The sequence below is a fragment of the Lontra canadensis genome, unplaced genomic scaffold, assembly GCF_010015895.1.
Source record: "Lontra canadensis isolate GAN:19392208 unplaced genomic scaffold, GSC_riverotter_1.0 scaffold48, whole genome shotgun sequence".
Taxonomy (NCBI): Eukaryota; Metazoa; Chordata; class Mammalia; order Carnivora; family Mustelidae; genus Lontra; species Lontra canadensis.
In genome coordinates, this window is record NW_022631042.1 from 5,728,293 (window position 1) to 5,740,292 (window position 12,000).

General features: G+C 37.2%; 1 protein-coding gene across 1 annotated transcript in view; it reads left to right on the forward strand.

Moving 5' to 3' along the window:
* Window positions 1-10,316: 10,316 nt before the first annotated feature.
* The window catches only part of GNAT3 (G protein subunit alpha transducin 3), a 54,207-nt gene continuing 52,523 nt past the window's right edge, over window positions 10,317-12,000 (forward strand). The window contains exon 1 of the mRNA XM_032873257.1: window positions 10,317-10,434. Coding sequence (XP_032729148.1) covers window positions 10,317-10,434 — 118 coding nt within the window. The remainder of the gene's footprint in view (window positions 10,435-12,000) is intronic.

Consider the following 12,000-nt stretch of genomic DNA (forward strand, 5'->3'; position numbering starts at 1 on the left):
ATTTTAGGATAATGGTTTCTCAAATCCTATTGTTCATTACTAAAAACTTAAAAACTAGAAAAAAAAAAAACCCAAACCAGTTTCTGTTCTTCAGGCCTTCTAACAGTTTTTAATTTAAACAATGGACATGTATAAGGGACATTGCCATTCGTTCCTTGGGAAGATAAATCTTCTGTCCCTATGATGTCAAGTCTAATAAGAGTTTAGTTTTTGCAGTCTCTAATTTCTCTCCCCATTTTTTCACTCTTAATACTTCTTCAAAACCACTGTTATCAAGGTCAATTCTTCTAAATTCTGTACCACCTCTATATTCAGTTAAGAGGGGACCCTTTTCTGAGCCCCACAACTTAGAAATCCCTGCTCTGGCCCTTCAGGGCTTTCTTCATAGAGCAAGGAGTTCATGAGGCCAGGACATGACCACTTAGAGCCTATGCTTTTTCTTTAGAAAATATTTCAGGAAACCACAACCCCCTAATTTCCTGCTAAAATCACTTAAGCCCACTGCAGGATCTGCATGGGCCTCTTTCTTGAGTCTGACCCCTCAAGAGTTGGTCACACCAACTGTATACTCATCCTTAGTCCAGAGAAATTGTCAATAAGCACCTGCTTGTATGGTGTTAAGAAGTTTGGCCTGAGCTTGCCTGTGCAAGAATTATGTCATGACAGAGCATAGAGTTGATGGTGGAAGAGAAGGAGGACAGGATCCTCATTCTTTCATATTTTGGTATTGAAAAGCCCTCAGTAAGCTAAATTTGAATGTCTTTTCACAGCACTATGAAGTTCCTTTTTTTTTTTTTTAAGAGTAAAGAATACCTTTTTCTCCCCAATTGTTAGCTTGATTTATAATAAATATTTAGATGTTTAGCATATGCATTTTGAATGATATCCTTCCTTGAAAATGCTAGTGGTAGATCTAATTAGAATCAATGATTAATTCTCAATATATTTTCTTATCAGTAACATTTGACAGAGTGAACCATTGCCTTCACTTAAGAACTCTCCCTTTCCTTGGCTTCTAGGAGGACAGTATGTTTTCCTGACTCGTCTCCTTTCATATTAGCAACAATTTCTCAGCCTTCTTTAAAGTCTTGTACATAACCTCTGAACTTCTTTTCTATCTTTACATATTCCCTTGATTATATCGTCTACTTTTGAATGCTCTGAATTCCATCATTTGCTGATCACTCCCAAATCATATTCTATCTAGAATTTTATCTGAGCCACTCTTTTACCCATAGGCTCATGTAAAAATGGCCTGCTTAAACACTTAGTTTGGCTAATAATTATTCCAAATATATGATATTCAAAATTGAGCTTCTGATCTTTCTACATCAAATTTATCCCACAGTCTTTCCCATCTCAATACATAGCAACTACACTCTTAATTATTCAGGCTTCTCTGAAATGCTGAACCTCTCATACTATGTCAGTTCTACCTGTAACCTGTATCCAAAAATCTGGCCATTTGCTACCATGGTGATAATCTAGCCTAAACTATTTTGCCTTTCACTTTCATTATTGTGAAATCTTCCTAATGAATTTTCAGTATGCTATTCAGAATTCTGCTAACCCTGCCATGTTTTCCAGTATCTCAGAGAAAAAGTCAAAGTCATGAGTTAACCTAAGAGTCTCTCAACAGTCTGGACCACCCACTCCCACACTTACTAACTCTGCTTTACTCTTCTACATCCCTGCACTCATTCTACTCCAGCGACTCTTGTTCTCTCACAATTCTTTAGTCACACTAGGCAAAATGTCTGCCTCATGGCTTTTGTGTTACCATTCCTTTTGCTCAGATTTGTCTTTCTCCAGACAATTTTGTTTTTATTCCTCATCTCTTTGATGTCCTTGCCTAAATACTGCTGAAGTGAGCATTTTGCTACACCACTCAGAACTCCTTTCATGACTGTGATTCTTGTTCTTTCAGCTGATAGGAGTACTGGCTGCTGAGTCTCTCTTGAGGAACTGTGCTTGACCAAAAGGAGCTGTCTTTCCCAAGGTTTTAACTCCTACTGGAGGGATGGAGTGTAAGACTTCTCTCCCTTCTCAGACTTTGAAGACTCATTCTAGTTAAAGACTCCTTGTAAATGCATTGTAGTCCAGCCTTCGCTCCTGCCATGCTTTGACTCTAATTCTATAAAGACGTATCTGCCAAGGGCATTCCCTACCCCACTGTGTCATATAAATCTGTCTCAGATTGTTTCAGGAAACCTAACCTCAGAGAGTTGGTACAAGGGTGTACCTAAGAAGCAGACTCTAAAATGGACACTGGAAAGAGATTATCCACCCTTTACCCTCAACTTCTAGCCAGCTGAACAATTAGACCCCCTTGATTGATGGTAGGTGTATCACTGATAGCCCCTGGCTTCAGTAGCAGTTTAGTTTTGAAAGCTTTTCACCTGAAATGGCATACCGGTGACAGTCGATGCATAGGTGAGCAAAATATTAGTGTTTGAGTTAAGGAAAACAGAAATTATAAGGACTATAGTGATGAACTATGGATTCACTAGATAAAGACAATGAAGCGCCAAAAGTGATTAATCAACAATTAAATGCAAAATACAAAAGCCAACAGATCTCTCGTGCTGCATAAAAAGAGACTCTCATCTTTTGTAGTAGAAGTAAGGGTGGAAAAACTGATGATCGGCTGTAGAACTTAACTTTAAGGGTAGGAGAGTTCCAAAGAAATTGAATTTTCAACCTTGGCAAGACTACCACACCAAAATCAAAGTCCTCATTGGAAAGGAGTGCCTGGTCTGATGCATCAAAAATGTTGAATACTTAGATTTGGACCATCTCGACTAACAAAAGTAGGATACTCTTCCTTTTTTAAGGCTAACACATCCACTTGCATGAAGACAATACAGAGGCCTTTGTCTTATAACATTTAACCTGGTGAAGATCTAATCCCACTGCTCTTAGAGATCAGGTAAATAACTATAATCTACTTATGACAACCTGGCCAGGGAAGCTCTGGATCTGCCACCAGAAGAAAGAGCCACATACCAAAAGAGCTACAGAAATTAACCAGTATGTACAGAAGCTAGAATAGATTCATATACATATATATCATATACATATATGACTGAATTCTAAGGTTGCTAGATCAAAGGAAGGTGGGACATAAAGTTAGATAAAGGAGAGGTAACTTGCAGAAGCTTATCCCTATGACTCAGGGTGCCAACACCCTGGGAGATGGTATTAACACGTTTTACAGGATGGCTCTTAGAAGACTGGATATAGCATTTTCCTATGGAAAATAGTAGAGAAGGGCAACAAGAGGCTTAAAGAAGTTGGCATCCTAGATTGGAAAACCAATCAGACTTTAGGAAATGAACAAATAGTTTTCCATGTATTAAAATAATAAGAAATATACCAGTGAAGAAAATTTCAGCATCACTGAGACAGTTCTTTATAGGCAATGGTTAAAAAAAAAATTCAATTACAGACCTAGGCTTCCTCAAATCAGTATGAATAAGATCCCAAAATAAGAAAGACCAGGTTTCAGTACTTAGTTATGAGAACAAAATAAGTGTAATATTGGAATGAGAGTCAAAGTCAGAGTGGCAGCCAGGAATCCCTTATATGCAGAGATCTACGAAAAAAGTTCACAGAACAGAATGTTCTTAAAGCCCAAAGTTCACAGAACAGAATGTTCTTAAAGCCCAAATAAATGAGTAGGCAATATGAGTATTGCTTGATTTAAACAACCAGAAAAGTGAAGGGTAATCATTAGAAGGATAAGAACGGTCACTCTCAAAAAAGTGTTATGAACTTTTGTTCTATTTCTATACCTGAGCTATTTCTCAAAGCCACGATCCAATGACTGAAAGATCCTCATGAATGACAGAACTTCAACACCATGATATATGTATAGGGTGAAGATTTAAAAAAGATACCTTATGGGTTTGTGTTAACTTTGATACTTGGGGACCAGCAATAGCATATGGCCCTCATGCTAGAACGGAGACATATGGCAAGTGGGTAATAAATGGTATCCGGGACCATATCGAGGTTACAGTGGATCCACTGGATTCATAGACTTGGCCAGTACTCATTTCTCAAGTCCCTAAATGCATAATTGGAATAAATATACATGGTAGTTGGCAAAATCCTCATTATCACTTTTTTTGGTTTACACGATTAAGACTTAACACAGTGAATATATCAAACGGATGCCTTAAATACTGCCCCACCAAGTCCTGGCTGTTATGGTCCTTAAAGGAGGTGTACTGGTCCAGTCTTTGTGCTTCATTCCAATATAAATCCAAAGGGACATCTCAGCTTTTGAGCTCCCCATAGGAATGGCTGAGTTCTCTGTTGCAACTCCATTGCAATCTAATTCCTCCTCCTGTCAATATTGCTTTCTTTACTCATTTATGTGGATTGTTCCAAAAAAAACTTTCTGGTAAATTTTCTGAATGCATTTTTTGTATTAAAGTCAGATTTTAGAAAACTTGATCTAAAATAATTACTTTTTCAGTTAGGTCTTCCTGGACAAGTGTTATAAAATTCTAATCTCTCATCCTCACCACAACCTTCATACTTCTTATTTCATTCTGGGTTTTTTGTCTTTTTTTTTTTCCCTATTTATTTATTTATCTATTTATTTTTATTATTTATTTATTTATTTTATTTGAGAGAGAAAAAAGAGAATGAGAGCCCAGAGAGGGAGAGGGAAAAGCAGACCCCTGCTAAGTACAGAGCCTGGTATGGGGCTCAATCCCAGGACCTCGAGATCATGACCTGAGCTGAAGGCAGATGATTAATTGACTGAGCCACCCAGGTACCCCTTTTCTTCTTCTTCTTCTTTTTTTTAATTCTGTTTTAACACTTGCCACCATCTATAATTCTACATCCTTCTAATATTTATTATGTTTTTCAGACAATATGTTTATTAGACAATAATGTGAGCCCCCATTCATACTCACACCCTAGAATATAAGTTCTGTAAGAGGTGTTATTTAATTTCTTTTCTGCTGAATCTGCCATACTTGGTACATAACAGTTGTTAAATATATCAACTGTTTAATAAATTCCTGGCATTCTAGAAGTAATATTTCATACTTGCAATCATGTAGAAAGGAGAATCACATATTTTCAAGACAGAGCAAAGAGGTGTCAAATGCCCTATTTCCTTCAACTACTTACTATTCACCAATTATTTCAATAAGGAAGATTTTCTTCTATGTATTCTTAGTTTAGAGCTTGCAAACAGAAGAGAAGCAGAGGGCATGGTCACTGGAAAGTATTCTGCCTCATTAATGAGGAAGAACAACCTAGCCAGTAACAGATTCCTCTTAGGAATTTGGAAAATAAAGGATCACCCAATGGGTGGTAGCAGTTGTGGGTGTAAGGGAGAATATACATATTAGGCTCTTAAAGAATGGGTACTATGGAAAAACTGAGCTATGGAAAGGCAGGATATTCCTACTGAGGAAAGAAAGCATATGTGAAAGCTAAGTTGGGACATCTAGTTAGGAAAAAGACAAAGACCCAGCTATGATACAGAATGTGTTATGAGAAGTAATGGCAAATGTATTGGGATAGTTGGAGAGCGCCAACTAGATTCTGAGAATATGGCAGCAGGAAGCAGTCATGGTGAAGGAGTTCTTTGATTTTTCAACAAGGAAAATATAATCATGAAACTTGGGTTTGAGGGATTTTAACCTGGCACAATCAGACAGGTTAGGGTGGAACAGCAGAGACTAAATCTGTAAACCTAAGTAAGAGGTGGTTGCAATTTCAGAACTGAAGTGACTGAGGAATAAGATTAAGGGGATAAGTGGTAGAAACACTGCATTAAAGAGATGCGGTAAGAAACATCTTAAATAAGATCAGAATTTGGGACAGAAAGTGGCCCCGTGGGAGATAATTAAGATTCTCACTTTTGTTGATTAAGCATTAAAGCATTTTCTCAATTTCAAATAATCATATATAAGCATATTCTAATCTAAAAAGAATATGCAGAATAAGTAAATGTAGAAATCCATTCCAATAAATAAATATACCTATTTGTATTACCTCTTAAGACATAAGAGCTGCTTAATGCCTGTATTGTAAATTTATTGCACCACATGAATGTACTAACTTGAAGCAGCAAGTTTTGCCCTATTCCCTCCAGATCAAAAGACTGCTCCCAAGAAGTCCCCAAAGATGTGAACTCTCTGGAGGAAATACCATGCACAGAGCTCCCAGAAGTGCACATTTGAGTCCCATTAGCAAAGGAGGGATGGTTTGCCTCAAGTTTCATGGGAATATATAAGAATAAAGGTCATTGCTAAGGCAGCCAGGACTCAATCCACCCAGGGACCCAATGTCTGAAGTCAACACCTCCAATAAAATATGGAAACAAAATAAAGGATAATACAGATGGCAGCCTACATTTACAATTTTCAGAAGGAGCTGAGCCACTGAAGCCACTTATTCAAGTCAGCCACATATCACATCCTCGGAGGAAATCCAGCTTGAAGCCCAGGTAATACTGGCAAAAGAGACATCTACAAAAATATGGTTTGAAATCTCATTATGAAAAGCAGGTGGGGAATAATTGCATGTCATCTCAAGCTAGATGTGGAATTATGATTGTAAAAGAGTGATTACTCAGATTTTTTTTTAAAGGCTAATGTCCCCTTCTGAAGCTTACACTGAGACCCTGACCAAAAATACCAAGAGGAAAAATTATTCACACCATACAAAGCTTGCTATATTTCAGTGACCTTTAGAGCTGAGGACTCTCTCTGTACTTTACCTCAAGTCAATTTTTTTTGCACAACCTGATGCCAAAAGAAGATATTCTCAATCAGGCTGAAGCTATGAAACAAACAAAAAATAAAAACATTAAAAAAGCAACAAGGTTCTTAGAAGTCATTCTCAGTGATTATTCTAAAAGAGCATGACACTCCATTACAATCTCTCTTGCCTTCAAGGGGTGTGTGTGTGTGTGTGTACACACAGAGCAATCTATCCCTTCAGCTGGGTAAGACATAGAACTCTATTTTAAAGTGTCTTGGATAGTTTTATGTTTATTTTCAAGAACAAAATTTATGGCCACATTTGTCCCCTGAATAAAAAGCATCTAATTTAGTTACCTTTCCCCATTGTCAACATTTTCTCTCACTATGAAAAGAGGTTTAACCATATAAAGGGAGTGTGCTAATGTTATTTTTAAGGCTGAAGGGGAAAAAAAAAGGTAAATGTTGGGCTAGTAGTTGTAATTGTATATACTGACATTGTTTCAGACCGAAACTGGGCTTTTCCATTGATTTTTGGAGACAACCTAAAATTTCTAGGTTACTGAGATAGACCCACTATGACAATGAACCTTGGAAAGGAACCCTAGCCAAACTGTCAGCTTCGCAGAGCAGAAGAAATAAAAAGGACTCCAGACCTCATTTATTAGCAAGAAATAATTTTTGAACATTTCCTATGGCTAACACTGCCATATACTGTAGACCACATCCAAGCTAGGAAGATATTGTCCCTACTCCACTGGAGTTTATTATTTAATTTTCATTATTTTCTTAAGTCCAGAAAACTATAATCCTAAGTGCAGCCACAAGGCTAAGAGCTGTATTAACAATCTTAGCTCATTAGTAAAGCTGTGGCCCAGGTACCCAGGGGAGACAGCTGAAAAAGGAACCATTCTCTTCTCCCTGGCTCTCCCCAGCCTGCCTCCCCTAAATACAGAAACGTCTTGAATTTTATATCAAGCTTATTTTAATCGCTGATGAAAAAAAATCACATAATCAACTCCAAATTGATGACTAAACCTTCTGGGTTGCACAGCAGAGTAGAAGTTTATAGTTTTACACAATGCAGAAAATTGTATATAGCCCTGAAAATGTTTAATAACCTACTCAGAGTCCACAGTCTCTCATGGTTGGTATGAGAATCAACTGAGGGTTTTGGACAGGAGGGGGGTGGGATGTTGGGTGAGCCTGGTGGTGGGTATTACAGAGAGTATGTATTGCATGGAGCACTGGGTGTGGTGCATAAACAATGAATTTTGGAACACTGAAAAGAAATAAAATAAAATAAAATGAAAAAAAAGTTAATAACCTACTTTGGAAGGCTGAGTAAAATGCATACTTTTTCAAAGGCCAGGTTATGTCCCCACGAAAAAGCTATGGGACATATTTATTTGAATGCAAATTAGATGAAGTGTCTTAGTTTATAATTGTTATGAAACATACAAGAATCTTGTATAGTCAAGGTACTAGGTATATTTGATTTTGACATGAAACAGTAGGCAAAAACAAATATATTTTAATTTTTGTTATTTTGCATTGCTGTCAGAATGAACTCTGTGTTCAGGGATGGGGATAAATAAACGAAGCAGTGCAAATCTTGTTCCTTTGGGGCAGGCCTTTTGCATTGTAAAAACAATACCACACAATTTTCACGAAGCCTTGCGTACCTACCTCTCCACATCTCCGTGCTATCACAACATGGCTTTGGAGAGGTGAAATCCAGGAGTTTTGACTATGCTTACATATCTGCAGCCTAATATTGTGTGTGAAAAAGTAAACAAATCAGGAATATGTGTTTAATTTGGAAGCCTAAAATTTCCTTCTTTTGTGAATATGCAAAACCCCACCTGTTCAAACTTTACATAAGTTCTCAAAAGAAGAACAGCACTGATACGTTGATGGGCTGACTGTATTCTATCATTTCCTGGCTAGGGCACATTCACAAATCCCAAAATATTCATTGAAAGATTTGCCTGCTGCCACAGGTAGCCAACCCTGTTTATAAAATTATATATTATATATCTACATATAATATATAGCATATATAATAATTACATAATTGAGATATATCTCAGTTGAGATTATATATCAATTATATATAATTCTACATATCTCAATTGTTATGTAATTATATATATCTGATATATATAATGTATATGAATATATATCTCTTAAGATTATATTATGTATCAATTCTATATGATTATATATTTCAATTATTAATTATATATATCTCAACTGAGAGATATATGTCAATTATGTAATTATTATATATAATGTATAAATATATCTCAACTACCTAACAAGTGCTTTTGTAAGCCTCAGATAAACAAAAAGTTGTACAACATAATTTTTGCCCCCAACCTTGCAGATCTTCAAATGCATGGTATCTATTGGGATAGGTGAAAGGCAGGGAACAAATACAGGCATATTTACTGTTCTTACTTTTCAGGAAGAGCCAAATTACCGACCATTTCAAAGAACACTGTTTTTTATTTCTTTGGTACCAAATCAATGAAAGTCCTTCCAGCTCGGCAGCTGTTGCTTAATGGCCCCAAAGAGTGAATGTACTGCCTAAATTGAACACTGTTCAGTGTACACTAAGTGGGCCCTCAAGTAATGTTGATAGACTGGTTTTCTCACAAGCAGTAAAAGCTCAATTTTTAGAGACGGATCCTAGGAGACTAAAATCAGTAATTTAAAAGCAGTGTGGGGGCGTCTGGGTGCCTCGGTGTGTTTGGCTTCTGCTTTCGGCTCAGGTCATGGTCTCAGGGTCCTGGGATCGAGCCCCTATTGGGCTCTCTGCTTGGCAGGGAGCCTGCTTCCTCATCTCTCTCCACCTGCCTTTCTGTCTACTTGTGATCTCTGTCAAATCAATAAATAAAATCTTAAAAAAATAAAAAGCAATGTGTGTTGAATTCTAGGTTTGCGGCAATACCAAAATATGTATAAATATAAGAACTGCATTCGTTTCCATTTTTTAAAAAAACCTGTTTTGTAATTAATACAAAGATATTTCCAATAATTTTAAGTGATAATCAGAATATACAAGACTATAAATTTGGATGATTCAATATAAATATTCTGATAGTGATACTGGAATGATTATGAAGAATTTGAAGACTCAAATATCTGAAGATACAAGCTTGTTGATTAGTAATAACTGTAAATCACAGTAACAATGGTATGTTCTGATTGACCCGTTCCTTGCAGATTATCTTTAGTGTATAGATTTACAACACGTTCTACATTATTACACACTGTTCGTTAAGAAAGATGGGCAAGTTTTTGAAGATGTGCCATAAATGGTCATTAATTTGAAAGCCTAATGAATTTCCTCTTTTGCCTCTAGCCATACAACCATGGGGTTGTGTGGTTTTGCCCTGTGATCAGGTGACAGCTCTGAAAGCATCTCCTTAGGCAAAGCAGGGTCTCAGAGAGTGAGGGAATGGGGTTAGGAAGCTCCGCAGGGCACTGCTTCTGCATCTTCCCTCCAAGCCGGAGCTGCGCTCCACGTTGAAGAGAGCTCAGGCACATAAACTAACAAGTATCTACCACCACGCGATGGGGAGCGGAATTAGCTCAGAGAGCAAAGAGTCAGCCAAAAGATCCAAAGAACTGGAGAAAAAGCTTCAGGAAGATGCTGAACGAGATGCAAGAACTGTCAAGTTGCTGTTATTAGGTAATATTTTTTTCCCTCTTGCTTTCAAAACCCCCATTTTTCTTTGCAATTAGGATGTGTTACTTTTCTCAAATTTTAATTTCAGGTAAATTACCATATGGGGGATTTATTATGAATATGTGCTTGGAAACTTAGATTTTATATGCCCTCTATAAATGTTTACTTTTCTTATTTAGTATTTTATTTTATTTTGCTTAAGCAGAGAGACAAATATTTATGAGATGATTCAATTCCTCTTTGTCAATAATGTAATTTACTACAATTAAAGGAAAACTCATATCCATTTATTATTTTCTCCTACACTAATCATTTTCTGAACATCAGTTATTTAGTACTGAAAACAATCCTTTAATTACAAGTTATATAGAGTTCCATTATTTTGAACAGAAATAACCGTTGAGTTGTTTGATGTCGCGGCTGGCGCGTCAAATCGACCAGGGTCGAGAGGGTAAGAGGATGCTGAAAAGAAATTAAGAGACAAAGAGATGGGGGCAGGAGGAGCACCAAGGAGGATGTCCAATAGTGCCAATTTTATTCAAGGCAGCAAGGCATTATATAGCTAACAGAAACAATCATAAGAAAGTATCTATTTTTAGCTGATTACTAAAGAGTTTGTAATATGCACAGAAAATCCTTCAAGCTTTCCCATTATCTATTTCCCAAGCACCAATAGCCGACCCTCTAGCGCCAGATGTACTGACTTCAAGGCCACTCAAGACAGTTTATGTAAGCACAGCACAGTCTTACAGTGGTGTAGTCTATAGCCCATGCAAGGACAGCAAGGACCAGCCAAGAATTTCTGACCCCGACTAAATCGTTTCTGTCTGACTAGCAAACGTGTGCGAAGTCACGTAGGTGAGCGCACAACACATAGCGCAGACCCTTTCTCAGTGCTACTCGACTTTATTGACCTAAGCCTTTTGTTCAGCTCTTCAGGCTTTAAAGGAGGCACAAGTCAGGGCCTGGTTTGGTTCTCGTCTCAAGCCTTACCGTGGCCTCCCACAGTCTGATATCAAATTTAACATGTTATTTAATTACTTGTGCTGTAAAAACGAATTAGTATCAAGTTATTTAGAAAGTAATGAATGATAAGTTACCTTAGATTAATAACATTGTTCAGCTTTTGAATATTGCCTTTGCTACCATTTGTACACTTATAAAATACTCCACTGAAACTTTTTAAGGATATTTACATATTGATTCAGGTCAGGATTATGTTCCTTCTATCTTTTTACCCTTTTATTTTTTTTAATAGATTTTACTTATTTATTTGACAGAGAGAGAGATCACAAGTAGGCAGAGAGGCAGGCAAAGTGGGAGAGGGAAGCAGGCTCCCTGCTGAGCAGAGAGCTGGATGTGGGGCTGGATCCCAGGACCCTGGGATCTTGACCTGAGCTGAAGGCAGAGGCTTAACCCATTGAGCCACCCAGGTGCCCCTCTTTTTACCCTTTTAAAACTCAGCACAATGTTTTACCACAATGCTAACTTAATGTTTAATGAACTGAAGGAAAGCTATATGCTGCACATTTTTTCTAAACATAAAAAAATCTAACATGTAGTGGTCAT